Raw genomic sequence first — 20680 nt, 5'->3', positions numbered from 1 at the left:
GGGTATCCCCGGTGTAATAGGGAATGTGTGAAAGTAACAATACAGGGAGAGTGTCTAGTGAGGTGCAATATTTAAAAAGGACTTTCCCCAGGAAAACCACAGTGAAATATAAATAATTACAAAATAGATTGGAGGAGTTCAGTTATAATGTTGTGTACTGGAGTGGGGAGTAGTAGATTTAAGAACCCCTGGCCAAATGGTGTAATGGAGCTTCCCTGTCAAATATTGGCCGTTTCCACACACGTTGAATAATCCACTTTCGATACGCTTTAGTGCACATTTGTAACTGATTTTCCATGTGTGGAACAAAAAATCCACTTCTAAAGGATAACTAAAGTGCATTGAAAGTGCATTATTCAACGTGTGTGGAAACGGCCATTGTGTACTAAAAATAGGATTTCTCTTCATGTTGGAAAATTCAAGAAAGGCCAGCGTTAAGTTTAAGGGCACTAGAAATTAAAATGAAGCTATAAAAAGCAGGAGTTATTTGCATCTGTTTTCTTTGGCACAAATAGTTAATATCAATCTGGCTACTAAAGCAGGAGGTGAGGTGCTTGGCATTTATAGTGCAGACTATATATTTAGTCTATTCCATTTCCGAGCTCAGAATAATTTCTAAGGGCATAATAGATGGACTTGGAACCCACAGGTGTGTGTATGGGGGGGGGGGGCGGGGTGTCAAGTCTCTTTGTGGAATAGGGCAAGCTAGGACAGCAGCTTCTCTAGCTACATCAGAATGATGATCACCATGTAAGGACAGGGGTGCTCTGTGCTTTAATTCTGCTTTGGGTTGATCTGCACACAGGTTGTTACAAGCATGACTCAGTAGTTAGAGAACAAGACATGGGAAAGCTAGATCCAAATGTCATTTTTACTACCTAACCTCATTAGAAGTTGGCTATGCGTTATTTCTCAGCCTCATTCACCCATTTTTAAAACGGGGAAATCACATTATGTTGAATAACAAGTCGTCTATCTCCCAGAGGTGGTTGTGAAGTCAATGCAGATGAAGTCTGTAGAGTATTCCACAAGGCAGGAGTGTTGTATAAGCAATAAACAATACTGTACTAGTTATAATGAGATGCATTTGCCAATGGAATACTGTTGCAAAAGCAGGAGGACCAGATACAAAGTAGGACAGAGCTTCTATACCTGATGGATATATGCCTTATTATACCACAGAGGAGCAGCTACCATGCGCCCAGTTCAGAGAAAATGTCTAATACCAGAAGCCACTCCTGGAAGACAAGCAGGATGATTATTATCATTTATACCGAAGTTTCAGGCATAGACTGAAAAGGAGCCAGTGGCTGGCCTGCTTCTGAGTCCTTAAAGGGCCTTAAAATGATGGATAAATTTAAAGCCACCATAGTATTGTTGCTGTTTCTTTATATCCTCATTGCAAGACTGTAGAGGGACAACATAAGGAAGACCAGGGCTGTAGAATATTTACTAACCAGCAGGCCGTCTCTACCTAAAGGTCTGTCTTGCTAGTCAGACCAGTTGTTTCTCTAGCCGATTATTCTACCTCTAGCAACAACCAGCCAGATGTTCATATGCAGAGTACGATGGCCAAAGCTCTCTCCTTTTGTTTGTTCCTCGAATCTGGTATTTAGTTATACATTGCTTTAACCATTTGCTTAGAGCCAAGCTACAAGTGGCGCCTTACACAGGTTGGACACTTGTCAGCTTACCTCAAGTTTTGATGGGAAATGTAGGCATCCTAGTCTTGCAGCTTGGCTGTCCATTACAGCTGCAAGACCAGGATGCCTACATTTCCCATCAAAACTTGAGGGAAGCTGACAAGTGTCCAACCTGTGTCAGGCGTCACTTGTAGCTTGGCTCTCAGTTTTGATACTACCCTGTAATGATTGCCTGTTTGTATTAACCTTAAACCTTTTGTTAAACCTTTGGCTTTGGATCTCAGATACAGCTCTTCTTTGTGATACCTTAAATATGTACCTCAGGAGTGCCAACATGCTTTTTAATTCCACTCACACACAGCTTCAGCTGTTTACCCAGAACACCTTCCATTTTTTTTTTGTGTGTGAGACCTATATATTGCTGCCTCCCTGACTCCCTCAAAAGGTTTTCAGTGCTACCAAAATCAAAAAGAGTCCAGTAGCACCATTAAGACTAACCAACTTTATTGTAGCATAAGCTTTCGAGAATCACAGTTCTCTTCATCAGATGTATCTGACGAAGAGAACCGTGATTCTCGAAAGCTTATGCTACAATAAAGTTGGTTAGTCTTAAAGGTGCTACTGGACTCTTTTTCATTTTGCTACTACAGACTAGAGATGGGCACGATCCAAAAAAAAAAAATACCGATTAAGCCGTTCGTGGATCTGGGCCGCTGCCGAACCCAGGCCACCGATTCTAACCGATCAAGTCCCATTTCTGATCCAGAATCGGGAAGGCCAAAGTGGGAGGGCGCCCCACTGTTTCCAGCGATATAAGGAATGGTGGTTGGTGGCAGCGGCTGCCAGGCCTGGCGGGCAGGAGGAGGGAGGGGACATTCACACACACACATACACTTGGGGGGGAGTTTTTAACCCGGCAACGAGCCGCCTCCCCTCAGGGAGGAGACATTCCCAGGGCCGGATCTACGGTTGCCAGCGCCCAGGGCAACTGTAGTCAGGCTCTTGTGCGCGTGCGCGCGCTCCTGGGTCTCCCCCCCCCCCGCCCACACAGCATGCCGGCTGTCCCAGTGCGCTGCAGAGCTGGCAGCAGTGTGAGTGGCTCAGCGGCTGCCCGTGCCGTTCACTTGCCCCTCAAGACAAGGGGCGGGTGGCTTGCCCGCGCGCCCCTTGTCCTGGGGAAAGACGAATGGTGCGGGCGGCCTCCCAGCCTCCCGTGTTGCCTTTTGCCTTTCCTTTGTGCCCATGGCTTCAGAACACCCCCTTCCCCCTCCCTCCCCTGGGTTGCTGCTCCGTGGTTGGAAGGAAGCCTGCTAATCAAGGAAAGCTGGGCTTCCATTCGTGTTTCGAGGGCGACAGAAGGAGGGCAAACACAGCTCATTCCCCTGGCTCCGTTGCCCCAGGAATAAATTACTGGCGCAAGAGTGTCTGCAATTCCGAACAGAAACCAATATATCTGATCAAGTCCCGAACAAGCAAACCCCCGACTGCTGGATCGGTTGCCGTGGATGGAACCGATTAGCTGAGTCACGATGGCGCAAATGCCAAAATCGGGGTTTTTTTGAAATCGTAATTCAGATCATGCCCACGTCTACTACAGACTAACTCCTCTGCATCTATGACCGTGGAAAGTGCTACCAAAGGCTTTGGCCTTAGACCTCCTCAGTTTTACTGGTAATATATAGGAAAGCTTGTTAGAGGTGGTAGCCTGGCAGAAAGATCAGCATGTAAGGGTGATTGTGAGGTTAAAAAAAAGAATTTTTTTCTTAAACAAAAGTAGAATTTATTTATAACTGGACCCAAATCTTGCTCTTCTACTACAGACCAACACCACTACCCACCTGAACCTATTTTCCTGGAGAAAATGGCTGCTTTGGAGGGTGGCATTTATACCTGATGAGGTCTTTCCTCCAAAACCATCCTGTCCAGGCTCCACCCCCCAAATCTGGAGCTGGCAACCCTACATCCAGCCCCCCTCCTTCTTTCCTCAGAGGTCTACATTTAAACTCACAGCAACAATTTTAAAACCCCACGTTAGTCAAACATAATTATATGCAAAACATTACAACTGCCTTACTCTATGAAATTTCTATCCAGCTGCTAGCTCTCAGTAGACTAATCCACCATTGTCTAACCATTTTTATGCCCATCTATTTTTTTAAAAAAGTGGTATGTTGTGGATAGCACTTCAGTGTAGTGCTTTCAGCCTTGTCACTGATTATTATTTCTGCCGGCAATTTAATGATACGTTTAGCATGCCCTGTGTATGCATGTGAGTGAAGATTCACATCCATTTACTTTCACGAGGAGTATCAGAAGGATTCGTGTGCTGACCAGCATTTGCACCAGCTGATATCATTAAACTACTTGCTGGCATCAGTAACCTCAGTTTCTGAAGTGATGCAGCTATTCCTTCTGCATGCTTGATGCGTTGGTCAGGAGGCCCTCTGTGGTTGGGACATGCTGTGAGTAGCACCCTTCTGCTTATCTCACTTGCTTGGAGGGGAGGTGACTCCATAGCTGCTCTGAGTTTGTGGATGCAAAAGGGCAGCAAATCCAAGGAAGGTTCCAGATTTGCTCCAGCAAACTAAATGATCTGGTTTGTTGTATATTAAATTGGAGGTTTCTGGAGTGGATAAAATAGGATTCAAGTCAGTAAAATGGATGTTTCAGCTGAATAATCTTTGAGGACTGGTTCAAATATATATATTTGAAAAGGCAGATCCCTCAACTCTCCTGATTTCATTAAAGACATTTTTCCACTCTGATTTCACAGTGAATAATATTATCATAACATGTAAAGCATACCATGGTCCAATATATAAAAAAAATTAACTGCAATATGTAGGTTTGGATCCAGACCTGAGAAGGATACCATTAGCAGCATTACAGCCTCTCCCTGTTAAGTCATGGTGCTGACTCAATAATTAATACCATGAGTATGAAGGCAAACTCATACCTCCTGTGACAGTGACGTTTTGTTTTGTTTTTCTGGGGAAACAACACATCTGGTTGACCCTGTCTTACTTAGCAAGTATAATGCTCTTTTCCAGCTATAGCAGTACTGGTCACTTCTTGCACTGTTACAATGTAAGCAAATATATGGAATATGGGCCCTCAGACATGCTGGTATGCTGTTGCCCCATTCTAAACATTACTTGAATTCACATATGGGGAGCTGCCATTCACTTCAAGGGAAACGGGAGTTTTGCAGGGGAATAGGCACAGAGCTACAATTCCGGAGAACTAGATGAGGAAGTCAGTACATACAGGGGCTATGTAAGAACAATGCAATACACAAACTCTTAATTATCAGATGTCCCTAACTTCTATGGGGCATGTCTGAAACAAGAAATATGCACAAAACAAATAGAACTGCAAAATCTATGACTGCGTACAAATCTCACCATCTTAATTCACCATCAGATTTCACTTACAGAAAGGTGTGGCAATGCAACTTCTGAAAGTATTATTTCCAGTGATCAAGGTTTCTAAACCAGCACAACGTCCTCACCAGCTGCACCGTGCCAACACAGGGCAAAGCTTCACTGGCTCTCAAGCATGGTGGGATCACAAGAAGAGAACACGGGTACTGCTGTATCCAGGCACTGCTGTGTTCATGCTCCTCTTCATTGGCCTACATGAGGAGAAGAATAGGGACTGCCAGCTTTGACATATGCCAGTTGAACCTGTATGCCTCCTCTCCAGCTATGGGTGCTGCTAACCTTCAAGTGGGGACTGGAGTTCTCCCAGAATTACAAATGATCTCCAGACAACAGAGACCTGTTACCTTGGAGGGGGAAAGCTGCTTTAGAAGGTGGACTCTATGGCATTATATTCCACTGAGGTTCCTCCTCAAACTCTACTCCCTCCCTGGGCTCCACCCTCAAATCTCAAGGAATTTCCTAACCCAGAGTTGTCAACTGTATCTCTGGCTCCACTGTGGGGGTGGGTGGGGCTTAGGGCAACAGCCCACCAGGATTTCTCCTCGTAAAATAAACACCCAATCCACCCCTGCAGCACAAGTTCTCTCCCACCTTACTCAATGCACCCCTTCTGACTTTACAAGTTGATGCATAGTCCATATTTTCTCTCTTCCCTTCTTCCTTACCTTTCACAACCCAGTTATTGGTTAGATTCTTTGAAAAACTCAAATAGTAGAAGCAGAAAGAACTTTACAAAATAAGGATATGATCCAATCAAAGAAACTCCAAACTGTCTCCAGTGGTAGTCCACATAAAAAAGCATTATAGTTATCAAAATAGGAGGTTATTCTTATCATGAATAAGATGTCCTGCCTGACTTCATACGACAAGCCCTTCTGTTGTAGGCAGGAGTATAATTGGTGCATTGATTGAAGTTGATTCAGTGTGTTTTCTAAATAAAAATAATTATGTACAATCTACATAACCCTGGTTATAATGCTGTCTTCATATGTTTATGTTAGGATGAATGCAACAGCTTTTTATAAAGCACTATCAAATTATTATTAATTCTAATGCTAAACAGCAAAAATCCAAACAATGCAGTTTTGTTAAAGCATAAATATTGTTAGATTCCTTTGACATTCACAAGAGAAATTTCAGCCACACAAAATCACTTGGGGATATATAAGTTACTTATTGATAGCAGTTAGATTCTGAAAAGACACTGATATAAATCAGGAATTACCACTTCAGGGCCTGTCATTTTGAGGTCACTGAGACTAACCTGAGAAATTGTTTTAGCTTCTGGCCCTGATCTTGAAGTCAACGGAAACTGTCCCAGATCGCACATTGTTCAACATTGTATCAGTTTGTCATAAGCTAACTCACTTCTCCGTTTCTTTCATTTGCAGGTTCCTCGAGCTAAAGCCCTATACAGCTATAGAGGACATAACCCTGGAGAACTAAGGTTCAACAAAGGTGACATTATTATATTGCACCGTCAGCTGGATGAAAACTGGTACCTAGGAGAGATCAATGGGATCAGCGGAGTTTTTCCAACAAATTCGGTACAGGTTATCAAACAGTTGCCACAGCTGCTACCCCTATGCAGAGCACTATATAACTTTGATCTGAAATCCAGGAATAAAAATGATAAGATGGACTGCCTGGCTTTTCATAAGGTAAGCCTGGCATTTTACAGACAAGGATGAAGACCACATTTATGCCTGCCCAGTTAGCTTCCAAACAGTAATTAATTCTGTCCAATAGCTGGTCTCTTGTCAATAAAAGGTTACAAAATCATAGACCGGTAACACACATGCTTGCTCAGTCACCACCATTCAAGCAGACTTGATGAATACCTTAGATAATGGATACCTAAGATACAGGGCTGTGGTGGCCAGCTTTTTTAGCAAGCGTGAGAAAAGTTCCGTCCAAAGTATGAAATAGTGCTGTTTTAATGTACATAAAGAACATAGAGTTGGTTTTGCTGCCAATCTGATGAACTGGGGATCAGGATCCAAGGTAGCATTGCAGAAGCCAGCAAGAATCTTGGCTAGTCTGTGCCATACGTATACACGCAGACCCTGCTTCTCTTGTGTAGGTTCCATAAATTCATTATGCCTGCACCACTTGCTATATCTGTGTTGCACCATAGCTTTGATATATCCTGACTGTGAACATCTATATTGTGTTTGTATATGTTCCTCAAGCATCTTTATCATTGCTTGTTGTAGTAACTTTAAGACTCTATGTAGAACCCTTCATTCAAAGATTTCAAAGCTGTGTACAACTCATGAATAGTTCTGAATGAAGCTATCTCAGAGGAATAACTTTATTTCTTCCCCATTGGCATAAATTATGATGGAGTGCCAAAAGGCAAGGTTTCTCATAAAACTTGATGCTGAATTTGTCAATGCACAAAAATGTCACCAACCAACCTTCCACACACACCCCAAATTCACTTTTGGATGGAGTTCCATGGAGGAATGGAGGAATGGAGTTCTGGCACCTCTTGAAAATGGTCACATGGCCGGTGGCCCCGCCCCCTGATCTCCAGACAGTTTAGATTGCCCTCCGTGCCAAGCAGCAATCTAAACTCCCCTCTGTCTGCAGATCAGAGGGCAGGGCCACCGGCCACGTGACCATTTTCGCTGAGGGCAATTTAAACTTAAAAAAACTCCTCCCTTGTTCCAGCTGACCCAAAGTGATGTCATTGTGCGGTCCTGAGTTCCACCACTGAGTTCCACCACCTCTTTTCCCAGAAAAAAAGTCCTGAGTATCTATGTGTCCTTGAGCACATTTACCCCATTTTAAATGCCTTAATTATGGGGCTGTGTGTTACAAAATCATTCTGGAGATGCCAAACATGAGGGCCCAATTGCCTTCTATATGGAATCACTGACCACAGAGAAATTTGACAAATGAATTAAGGGTGTGTGGCACCTTCTTAAAAAAAAAGTCCCTTATATAGGCTTTTATCAAAATTTACCCTGTATTTCTAGTTTATACAGTCCAAATAAAATCACAGCTTTCACCAACTGATCTCCATCCTATCACTGTATTGCTCCATGTTTATTATATTTCATACATGATCAGAATTAGCTCTGTGAATTCATATTAAGCTATTTTTGGAAAAGCGTCATGGCATGTGATAGTTCCCATTATCCATGATCTCAGGCACTGAAAAGTGTTTTCCATGCAAGAAATCCAATATTGTTACAAAGGAAATTTCTTGGGATGGTGTTAGAGGAGACTATTCTCTGTACCAGCCAATCTGTCTTCTGTATCAGTGTTTCTCAGACTAGGGATTGGGGACCCTGGGTATTCCAGGGTGCCCAAGAGTCTTTTTTAAGAACAGAGCACAGTCTTCTCTTGCTCCTCTGACTAATGTGAAAATAGAGTGTATGAGTTTTCTAGAAATATGCCAGGGACTATCTGTTGCAGGGAAAGGAGATAGAGCTGGTTTCTCTCCCTTTCAAAGGGTAGAAGCTCATAGACCTGTTAACGCCCATAATCACCTAATTTTCTGAATGTCTCAGAGCACTTGCCAGAAAATGTATTCAGCTCTAGGAACTCTAATTGGATGAGTGGCACCAAGGAGGTATAGTTGCAACTCAAAACAAAACAGAAAATCCAGTGGCATCTTAAAGATCAGCATTTATTCAAGAAGGTAACACAGCCACTTCACCGGAACAGTCTTAATGTAGTCATTGTAGTCGCTTCCAGTTTAAAATTAAACCAGCTTCTACTCTATTTTCCAATGCAAAGGATTTCAGCACAGAGAAGGAGATTGCACTCTGCATCCATAGACAATTATAGCCAATGTTAGTTTTAAATTGAACAGAAATAGACCAGTGAACTTCTATGGACAGCTCATTCCAGGTCCCATTTATCTGGCCTCTATCTAAAAGTTATTAACAAGTAAGGACATTTCTTGCTGTGTTTGGTCCAAAACCTCTTTCAGTCGAAGTATGAAAATGAACATAAATTGGGTCCAGAGGACCTTTTGAGCCGGGGTCCTAGAACAGGGGGCTCCAGCCTTTCTGAGCCTGTGTGCACCTTTGGAATTCTGACTTAGCATGGTGGGTGCAACTACAAAATGGCTTCTGAAGGAGGGAGAGCCAACCACAAAATGTCTGCAACAAGAAGTGGAGCCAACCACAAAATATCAGGGAGTGAGGTCATGCATAACCCTAATAGTAACTTTTCATCATTTCAGGCAGAAAGATGCCTTTTTAAATTAACATACACTTTTAAAAAATTGAATAAATATGGCTTACCTTCAGTCATACAATAAAGATCCTTCTGCTAACCCCACCCACTTTCTAAAAACATCTTATGAGTGCCAGGAAAGGTGTCATTGGGTGTCATGGCACCCACAGGTACCACATTGGGAACACAGGCCCTAGATAATCAACTACTCTTTGAGGCCTGACCTTGGAAGCCATGGACAGACAATACTTTGTTCTGAAACTTGTTTTGAAAGTGCAGCTGGTAAGGGTCTCACTGTTTTGTTTAGAGGATATATTTGTGTGAAGCTGCACATGCTTTGGAAAGGGACTTGTGGTGTGTGGCAAGTGGTAGAGAGAGCTTGAAGGTCTGAATATTTTTTACTCAAAGCTTCCATTGCTAATGTTTGAGAACCACATTCTATACTCTGCATAAATCCTCTAGATATTTTCCATTTGTCTCAGCACTTATATTAAGTATAATTAACAGGATTGCCATTAGTTTTTCCTATGGCAATAACAAGAAGGATACACAGCGTAGTAATAGCAATATAAACAAACCATTGTGAAAACAGGCTAAGGAGTACCGATATTTAAACAAGATACTTTATATTATAATCTTTTATAAACAATGAAATATAGTTATTATAAACACATTTACAAAATATTAACAATTAAATATAAGGTACTCTTACATCCAATCTTACAATAGCCAACCACAATGAAAAGTAAAGTCTATATTGTTGATAGCAGATAGCTTTCAAATATTAAATTCCAACTTCAAGAGAATGTGCCTTCTATTTTGAACTTCTGTTGCAGTAGCCCCAGGTTACTCCTCGTTTCAGCTAAGCTTTTATCAAAACCATGGTTTCCACATAAGACAAAGGCACAACAATACCTAGAAACACTCCTTTGGATCTAGAAATACAAATAATACCTTTACAAACATGAACTTCGTGCAGTGTATAATCCATTGTAAAATTTTATACTGGTAAATTATACTCACCAACTCCAATTCAATTATACTCCTAAACCATATAAACCATTACACCATTTTACTCAGGCACAACGTCCTCCAGGATTTCCTTCTGGCAACAATAGGTTAATGATTACCTACACCAGAGAGCTTAATAAATCTCAAGCCAAAAGAAACTATCACAGCTGCATGGAGTTAATGGAACAGTGTTCAACAGGACCATTTACAGGAACAGCAGCACAGACTAATATATAATTTATAAAATTTATTTAAAAACAAGCAAGCTCAAAATTTGAATTTAATCCATGAGGTGCCAAGGCCCTCAATTTATATATGTAAAAGTCTTTTTGTTGCATCAGTCACATTATAACGGTATGGAATAAATCTCTGAAAAACAGAAAAACGCATATTTTCTGGACAATGTCCTCTCTCTCGTTAGCCAAACTGCCTCAAGAATGGAAAATTAATAGACAGCAGGCTTATATTAAGGGATCATAACCTGTGTATACCAGGGTCAGAAATCCTGGATTCCGCCCAATAAGAGAGGATACTAATACTTCAGTGAATCAAAGCTTTTACTCAATAATCTTGAGTATACAGAGTACAAGAAACATACACACATTCACTACAAGACTAGGAAATAAAAAGTAGAAAGGTATAGAGACTATCGCATTAGCAGGAAGGTCGATGTTAGGGCGATACACACCTGTCCGTTAAGAAGCAAGATTCAGCAGCAAGGATGCTTAGTGTAATGGCCAGCACTACACTAAGTAGAGCAGAGTAGGAGTGAGATGGAGGGAGAGATGGGTAAGGGAGGGGCTCCAAGGGGTCAGAGCATCTCCCTTATATAGCCAATTCCTATCCTGTGGCAAGACCAGTGAAATGATCTATACCCCATTGATGGTCCTCAGAAAATTTAACAAAAGCAATGTGTCAGTTTAACAGGACGCAAAATATCCGGGATGGATAATTTGGAATCTAATGTTTTTCTTTGTGACACTTCAAGAGAACAGGAGGGAGGGGGGGGAAGCGGGAAGGAAGTGATTGAGTTTATTGATGGTACGTTGTGACACTTCCACAGAGAAGAAAAGATATAAAGGAAGGATAAATGGGGAACCATCTGCATTTTATTGCAGTCCGTTGTTTTGATAGTTGGAAGCAATTGTCTTGATGTGGAATTCCCAGAGTTTGAGATGCCCCGCTTCCCGGTCTTCGCTTCGGGTATCTGCACATCAAAGGTGCAACGTGTAAACAGTTCGTGACAGCAGCACTGGCTGGCTATGCAATATAGTTGCATAGTTGTCCTTTTAAAACTGTTTCTGGGACATGGCTTCTTTATCTCTCACTGCTAGTCCTGGTTCCTGCAGGGATTGTAGCAGGGGCTAGCATCTTGGCAAGCAGGTCCATTTATCTGGGTGCAGTGTGGCTACTCCAGAGTGTTTGCAGAGAGGGTGGCTTGTGGGTGCTGATCAGGGGGTTGTCCTGGCAGTCCCATGACGTTCCCTTCTTTATGTATCATATTAGCCTCAGTACCAAGTTAAGCCCCATTCACACATAAAGTCCATGTCCAGACTCTGGGGAAGGGGTTCCAGGCAACTCTCTTTATAATGGACTACCATAGGAGTCTCCAAAACTGTTTCTAGTCCTGAGTATATGCTCTAATATAATGCTCTAATATACGTAATTTAATAGACCGGGTACTGATACCAATATGCCACATTTTGCATGAATATAAGATAGCATAAACTGTACTACAGTTGGAAAAATGCTGAATCTTAATTAATGTTGAAGTTACAGGATGTTGAAATTCCTTATTTTCTAAGGCTAATGTACACACTAACATCCTCCACATCTAAATTGTCTTGTCACATTCGTCCTAGGTTAAAAGTCCTGTCAAAAATCAGAATGGATTATTATGTTTTGAATATTTTTAGTTCTCCAGAACCCAGTCTGGAGACTATTCTCACATCCCGGTATAGAGGAAACCAGAAACCAGTACTTATTAATGATACTCTTAATTGGGTTAGCTAACATGGTATATTGCATAGCCCGTGAGATCCTATTACTACTTAGGCTGATTTTCTCCTTGCGCTCGTCAAGTAAACTAGATCTTTCAACAGTTCGGGCTCTATTTTTAGCATTCAGCACCACTGGGGTATCACCTCTGTATAAATTGTCTTTCCAATGTTGCACTCAAGACTAAAGCTATCATACTTTGGCCACATCATGAGAAGATTCTCTGGAAAAGTCAATAATGTTAGGAAAAGTGGAAGGCAGCAGGAAAAGAGGAAGACCTAAAATGAGATGGCTTGGCTCAATAAAAGAAGCCACAGCCTCCCGTTTGCAGGATCTGAGCAAGTCTGTTAAACATAGAATGTTTTGGAGGTCTTCCATTTATAGGGTCACCGTAGGTCAGAGACGACTTGACAGCACATAACACACACACAACACTCTCCCTGGCAAAATCCTGTTGTAATGTGGAATTCCTCTTAACTCTTAAAAATTGTCCATAAGAGAGATTATATCTGATGTGTGGTAGGTGAAAAGACCTAAAGTGGAGGAACAAATTCTTATCAGTAGGTTTTCTAAGCAACCTCACCCCCCAACTTATTATATGAATCCTTGTACACCATGTCCAGAAATGGAATGGACCTGCCATCCTGGTAGAACTCAAACATGTATTTTGTTCAACCAATTAAAAAAAATCACCCAACCTGTCTTTGTTTCTAAATATTACAAACACATCATCAATAAACCATTTGAATAGGACAATATCATTATAAAAGGGGTTTTGTACCAGGTGGCATTTTAATGTATTTTCCAAAGTTCGCATGAACAAGTTGGCAACCAATGAGGCAAAGGGACTGCCTCCCCCCTGGTAATAGAAAGTGTCTCTGAATCTAAAATAATTTTTGTACAAAATAATGTCTACTAGCTCTATTAAAAATAAGGAGGCTGCTGTACAGGTTGTTTACGAAATGTTTGTTCCACAGCCGACCTTGCCTCCTTTTTTTTTTAGAAATTTTTTATTGGTGAGTATACTTTTCAAATTCAATACATACATTCCCTCAATATCTAATTAACCCTATCCCCCACCCTTTTCCTCCCCCTCTCTATCGACTTCCAACAGCTTTCCAACCCTTACCCCCTCTTATTACTTGATAATTCCCTTAGTCTAAGCACATTTTAATTTTTTTTCCAGGTATTCTATCATATATATCAAATATCCTATCAATATAGCATGCTTCTATCAATTATACTATCAAATATTCTATCAGTATAATATACATCTATCAATTATACTATCAATATAGTATAAATCTTATACCCCTCAATATAGACCAGTATGATATGATATGATATGATATGATATGATATGATATGATATGATATGATATGATATGATATGATATGATATGATATGATATGATATGATATGATATGATATGATATGTAACAAAAGTCTTAGTTTAAACATATTCTATTTCTTTTAAACATATATTCTATCAAATATACTATTGTCATTATAATATGTATTAACACCCCTACTGTGCACCCTGCCACCAATGTGGCACCACACACAGCACCATACTGCACATTCATTATATAATATACAATCTAATCTACCAACATAATAGTATGAGGCTTGCCTCCTCATGGTGAATATTTGTATGCAAGGACATGACATCCATTGTAACCCAAACCGATTCCTGAGGCACTTGTAAATTTTCAACCTTCTTAATAAAATCTTTAGTATCCGTAACAAAGGAGAAAGCCTCAGCTACAAAGGGTTGTAGATGATAATCCACCTATTGTGAAAGAGGTGTCCGGGGTCTGAGTCCCAGCCCCCAGACTTGCCAGGAGGGAACAGTGGGAGGCAACTGGGAGGCAGTGGCCCTGCCACCCCAGCCAGCAACCAGGTCCAGAACCTGCCTACTCCAGGGGGAAGGGGCAAAAGGCCAAAGCCTCAGAGGGCTGGAGGGAGCAGGGAGAGACCAGTTAGTCACACCCTCCAGGGGGAGGAGAGGGGGCTAAGCAGGCCAGAGGAAAAGGGCCAAGGCAGAGGGAATAGGGACCCAGCAGCAGCCCAAACAGAGCCCTTACCAGCCAAGGAGGAGAAGCAGCCACTACAGCCCAGAGCCACACCCCGGCTAGAGGACAGCAGCCTGGCTCAGGAGTTGCTAGGAGCCAAGCCCCTCCAGGTGGAGCTGCCACAGGCATTCTGGGGGAGGAGATGGGTAGCCCCGCCCAGCATAAATGAGCAGGCATCCCAGAAGCTGGCCAGGGCAATTCCTCGTGAGCAAGGCCAGGCAAGCTCAGCAGCTCAAAGGCCTACTGGGGCAGCTCCTTGTGAGCAAGGCCAAGGAGACCTCAGCTGGGGATGGCTCGCATTCAACCCCACCCTTCCAGCAAGGCAAGGAAGCCTAGAAGGGATTAGTGATAGGAGGGAAACACCTGAGGGAAGGCACAGCTGGGCCAAGTCAGGAGAGGGAACAAGCCTGGAAGGAGGGCGGGGCGGAGAAAGGAAACCCTATAAAGGGTGGCTAGGAAGAGCTCTGAGGTGGTGGGTGTGAGTAAGGAGTGATGGTGTGGAGTGAGAGCAGAGCAGTGCGAGAGTGGAGGCTTGGAGGAGAGTTCTGGGAGGAGGAGAGGATGGAGGATGCAGGGGGTGAGCAGGCCAGGTTGAGCAGGCCAGCGAGTGGACTGAGAGGGAGTCTGGGTGATGTATACTGCCCCTCCTTCCACAGAGCAGGGTCCTGCAGCATCCCTGGTGCCCCTCTGATGTCAGGGCTGGCCCAGCTGGTGCCCTGCCCAATGGTGACAGTGACAAGCCCTGACAAGGGGCTCCAATAAGGAATTAGACCCTGATAAAATGGGTCTACCAGGGGGTGGTCAAGATGGTTTGTGGATTTTAGGTAAAATATAAAACACACATATCCTGGAGAAATTATTGATTAAAAACTTGGAAGCTGAATCATCCACCCAAACCATAACTGCAACCTCTTCTACTGTGATCTTAATAATGTGCCAGATATGGGCTGTGGGATCTTCCCTGATTTTAACATAATTAGAGGTGCCATTCAATAAATGAAGAACTTCTTGACAATAGTGCTCCATGTTCATTATTACCATGGCTCCACCCTTGTCCACCTCTTTTATTAGACTCATCCCAGGCTAGCATAATCAAAGCCCTATACTCTTCTCCAGTTAAATTATACCGTCTCGAATGGTTACAACCCTCTAGTGTCTCCACCTCTTGCAACACCAGTTTTTCAAAGGTCAGTATGGCCAGATCACTAAGAGGCGGTACAAAAGTGTTTATAATAACTATATTTCATTGTTTATAAAGGATTATAATATAAAGCACTTTGTTTAAACATTGGTACTAATTAGCCTGTTTTCATAGTGGTTTGTTTATATTGCTGTTAGTTTTTCCTAGGCACGTGCCCTTTAACATCTGGGGGATGACAAGAAGATACTTTGTAGTGCAAATGAGCAGCTAACTCATAATGTAATTATGAGTTATACCCATATACACCATATACCCTCATGTTGTTGGGGGTATATGGTAGTGTTTCAAGGGTGTTTCTACACAGCATTAAAATTAGAGGTGACTTTTTTTTTTTATAATATTTTTATTTTTTATTAACTACATTAACTAACAATACAAGGGGAAGAAAGGGAACAAGGGGAGGAAGGAAAAAAAACACACAACAACTACAACATGTAACAACTATGCTACACAAAATGTTTTCCCTTCATACTGCCATTATTCAAAAGTTAAAGCTTTATGTTATATTGATGGAGTGGTTGACCTTACTAAATGCAAATTACAATTTAAATTCAAATTAAATTTTCCTTCCCCTCCTGGGTCCCGGACGCAGTTCTCTCTGAGCAACTGCAGCCGCAGTGCTCGTTTCCTCCCCCGCCCCAGACTTCTCCTTTTCGTCTTGCTTGGTGCACTGAAATTCCGGATTTTTATCCTCAAAATCCCTTAGTTGATCTTCTGATAATATCTTGAAAGCTTGATCTTTGTGACTGAACCAGATTCCTTCCGGAAATAACCATTTGTACTTTATTCCACGTTCTCTCAGAAGAGCTGCGAACTTTTTATACTTAAAACGTCTTTTCCGAACTAGAAATGGGACGTCTTTCAATATCTTAACTTTATTACCCAAAAAGTCCAAATCTGCATTGTATGAATTATATAGGATAGTGTCCCGGATCCTCTTAGATGAAAAATCAATGATGATCTCGCGAGGCAGCTGACGCTTCATTGCATATTTTGAAGTAGCCCGACGGACTTCCAAAATGGCGCTTTTTACTTCTTCTTTAGTTGCCCTCGCAGGTGTCGCCAGTAGTTCCGAGACCAGACCCCGTAAATCCTCATTTTCCTCCTCTTTCACATTCTGGAGGCGCAAAATTGTCTGTGTTCGTTCCACTTGTAGCCCGATCAGCTGGTTCTCCACCAGCTTTAGCTCTTTATTCGTAGCCTTCACGAGTGAAGCACTTTCCCGAGCAGACTTCTCTGCCCACCCCCCGCTGCTTCCTTAATGGTTTTCACTTCGCTCTCAATTAAGCCCACCCTTTGATCTGTTTCGTTCAGCTTGTCAACAAAGGGTTTTATGGCTTCACCAACCGCCCTCCGCACTACTTCCTCCAACGACTCTCCCTTCAGGGCAGCCGAAACTGACTTGCCCAGAGCAGGACTTTGTTTTTTCGTTGCCATTTTAGGGGGGGGGAACCGCCAACCAGATTCTGAAACTCAGCGAAGGGGAAGAACGAGCCTTCTTAGCTTCAGATCCCACCACTCCTTCGCGTGCGCTTGTAGTAACAGAAGGGATTCACTTACTTGCAGGCTTTCGCCTAATTCTGCTCTTTGCCGTTTTCCATGGCCCGGCAGCACTCGAGGCGCCGCGCACGTCTGCCGGCCTCCGTAGGGACAAACGGGCAATTAACCCCCCGCATTGATTCCGGGGGGCTCTTCCCGCAGCGTCCCGGACCCAGCCTCCCTCACTGGGAGTTTTGGGGGCTAATCTTCGCAGATCAGCCGCCCGGACAGGGTGCTCGGGCGCTTCCTCTCGGACCTGCGAAGAGGAGCGTCCGACATGGCTGAGAAAACGAAACCAAATCAAAATTAGAGGTGACTTGAAGGGGAGCTCTAGGAGGACAGCTTAGCTTTGGAAAAACAAGTTTTCACAGCCTGGGATGCAGAGGAACCAGCTGTGAGAGCCAGTTTTCACTGCCTCATCTACTGCAGCTGGTTTCAACAGTATCAACACTTTTTAAAGTGGCTTTCCACATCACTGAGGAGAACACAGGAGACACTGAGTATAGACCATTTCTTTTGGTAGACATTGTCCCCATTACAAGCCATCTGGTTTGGTTTTGTTCTTTCTCCTATTTTATTTTCTTCATTTGCCTTTGTTTTGATGGGTATTCATTCAGGGTTTTTTGCTGTTGTGGACAGAGCTCAACTCTACTCCTACAGCAGTTAAAATTATGGGATTTACTGTTCCATGTAAAACAGGCAGACATTGTTTCAGCAAGGGAAGAGGAATATATTGCCATACCTGTGGCTAGGAACATGAGCTCAAGTTTTTGTTTGTTTGTTTAAAGCAATCCTATGCTGCCTTTCAGCAGCACTAGGATTACTCAGGAACTGGAATGGTTTCTCCACCGACTCATATTTGAAACTCCCAGCTGTCAGAAGTGTTCATTGCCACCTTTTCATAACTGTAACCACAGAACTAACCATAGCAATGCCTCGTCTTTTCATCAATGAGCACAGCAAAGTGCCATTTTTGAAGTACTGTGCATAGGACAAATCCTCCTACAAGGGATGTAAGAAAAGTCCTCACTTTTCTTTGTGTTTCAGACTTGTATGAGTCAAGGCTTACATCTTGACTGTGGCTGTGATTAAAGCTGCTTTCAAATATTCTTGCAAAACGGCTCTTATCCAGATGCTGTTTTTTTGGCACATATAAAAATCACAAGCTCCATTTAACACTAAACAATTATCACCTTTCTGTCTTAGAAATAGGGCTGAGCCAGATTTTCATAGCTTTTGAATTTTGTAGCCTAAGGAGAGATTTCAAATGTAAGATTTTCTCCAAAATAACAGTGCCTCCCCAAGGCAAGGAAATCAGTTTTCACTTTAGGGAAGGGGAGGGATACCACTAGATTCCACATATGGCTGCAGTTTGCCTGTAGTTTAAGGATGGTGATTTAGGGGAAGTGATCTCCATTGATATGCAGAGCATATTCCACTCTTTCTCTTCACAAGAAAAGAGCTAGATAAATTATGCTGTAGTTCAGATCATCTTTTAAAATAATTACTAGTATTGGAGTTGTCCTGCATTGCAGTGCACTGTAAAGGAGTTGTCCTGCACTGCAGTGCTCTATAGCAGAAGCACAATCTACCCCATCTTCTCCCAGTTGGAACTGATTACACTTTAAATAGGACTGCATACATGAATTTCAGGGACCAGAATTATTATATATTTAGCATATTTATCAGAATATATTTTCACTCAATTGTTAATATGGTACAGTTATATTTGTCATTTATAGTCCGCCTTTCTCACTGAGACTCAAGGCGGATCACATAGCGTGAGATTAGTACAATCAGTATCGGGAACATTTCCATACAGTATCGCGGACGTTTCTATAGTGTTAAGGACATTTCCACAACAATGTCATAGGATTTTTCAAAGACATAGCATTATTAAGGATCCAATACAGAGTTGAAGAATTGCTGAAGCAGAACATAATCAATTCTAGGACTGACATTGGATGAACATGAAGTACAGGTAGTATAAGAGTACATATTCGAGCAACAGATAATATGCAAAGCAGTATATAGAATCAACAAGATACCTGGCGAGTGGTAGAAGCTGGGCAATAATTCATTATGAAACTAGCTGTATATTCTGATCCTTGGCCTGAGTGAATTTGTTAGGGACTGGAATAGAAGAGTTTTAAAAGCACTTTGTGATGACGGCACGATGCTCAGCTTTCCAACAAATGTCAGAAATCTCACTGAACTAGTGCTTCTGGGAAGGAGTGCTTCCATTCGTCTGCTCTGCCCCTGAGGTCCTGCTGCAATTGCCACCTGCTCGTCTAGTCTGAGATGTATACAAGTTCCAGGGCATTTTTGGTTACAGTGGCCTATTTATACAAGCCTAACTACGAAGTCCAGTTCATCTTCCAAACATGGATCTTTTCTGAAGGGCAATTGCTCTTCCAGAGCCAAAGGGGACTTGGATACAGTCTTGTATGGTAACTCAAGAATACTGTTACCTTGTTTGTACTACTTTTTTAAAAATTGCAGGCCACTGTCAGCATACCTTGAGGTGGGGCAGCTGTTGGGGCCCTCATGCCCTTCCCTGCCCACTAATGAGCACTCCACTGCCTGTGCTTCCAGCTGCACATGCTTCCCAGGGGAAGGATGTGCTGATGGTATACAATGGCAGCACTCCTGGGAGGTGCAGCGGTAGTGCACCCAGCTGCACACATACCCAACAGCATCAGGGAAAGGGTTATGGATGATGCATGCAGCTGCAAGTGCAGATGGTGGGAAGTCTCAAGAGCAAGTGGGAAAGGACACGGGGCTGAACTCTAGCTTTGTAATAAGTTGAAAGTCCCCAGAAACATCAAACTGGCCTAACTACTGTCAGTTTGAGGGGGAAAGGCCTGGATATATAGCTTTCAATGCAATTAATGTAATTTTATATTAAAACAATTTCTGTAGCTGTTGATTGACTCCCTCTTAAATTCTGTGAGATTGTTCTGAATGAAGGGGAAAGAAGGCTTGATATCTGTAAAACTTTGAAGAATAAGTAGGATTGGAAAAGTGAATGCTTCCCAATGTTTAAACTTCTAAACACTGTGAATATCACCTGTATATTTATCCCTCCTCCCCATGTCTCAATGATGTACAAGCCAGAGTTGGCATGGTTCATCTCTCACTATAATGCAGGTAATAACCTATCTGTTATCTACCAAGCACAGGCCAGTATGTTGGTAACTATCTATTATTTGCTTTCAGGGTGATATAATCACTGTAATCAGCCGAGTGGATGAGAACTGGGCAGAGGGCAAATTGGGTGACAAAACGGGAATTTTCCCCATCTTGTTTGTAGAGGTAAGGACAGTCTATTGAACATTCACAAAGTACTAAAGCTGCCAACTTCTGTATGTACATCACTTAATCTCAAGAATGGTCTTTAGGAGCAGTAACTGCCAATGACTTTTCCTGATCAGTGTAGGCAGGAGAGAAGCTCGAGGCTTGGCTGGACACATCGATCAATGGGAATAGGGGAAAGAAGAAACAGAGACCTGAGCTGACTGAAGAGCTGGAAATAGTGGCTGGGAGCATGCTTTGAAAACCACAGTATCATTTGA

The 20680-nt window shown here is 42.5% G+C and overlaps 1 protein-coding gene across 2 annotated transcripts in view; it reads left to right on the top strand.

The window, feature by feature from the left end:
• SH3RF2 (SH3 domain containing ring finger 2) overlaps positions 1-20680 on the top strand; it is a 127662-nt gene that overhangs the window by 54344 nt on the left and 52638 nt on the right. For both annotated transcript variants that reach the window (XM_054977232.1, XM_054977231.1), the window contains exons 3-4: positions 6478-6747; positions 20325-20420. In XM_054977232.1, coding sequence (XP_054833207.1) covers positions 6478-6747; positions 20325-20420 — 366 coding nt within the window. The remainder of the gene's footprint in view (positions 1-6477; positions 6748-20324; positions 20421-20680) is intronic.

Source organism: Eublepharis macularius, chromosome 4 (assembly GCF_028583425.1).
Source record: "Eublepharis macularius isolate TG4126 chromosome 4, MPM_Emac_v1.0, whole genome shotgun sequence".
In the NCBI taxonomy this organism is placed as follows: Eukaryota; Metazoa; Chordata; class Lepidosauria; order Squamata; family Eublepharidae; genus Eublepharis; species Eublepharis macularius.
Note: the sequence above shows the minus strand (reverse complement) of the source record. Positions and strands in the feature narration are given on the sequence as shown.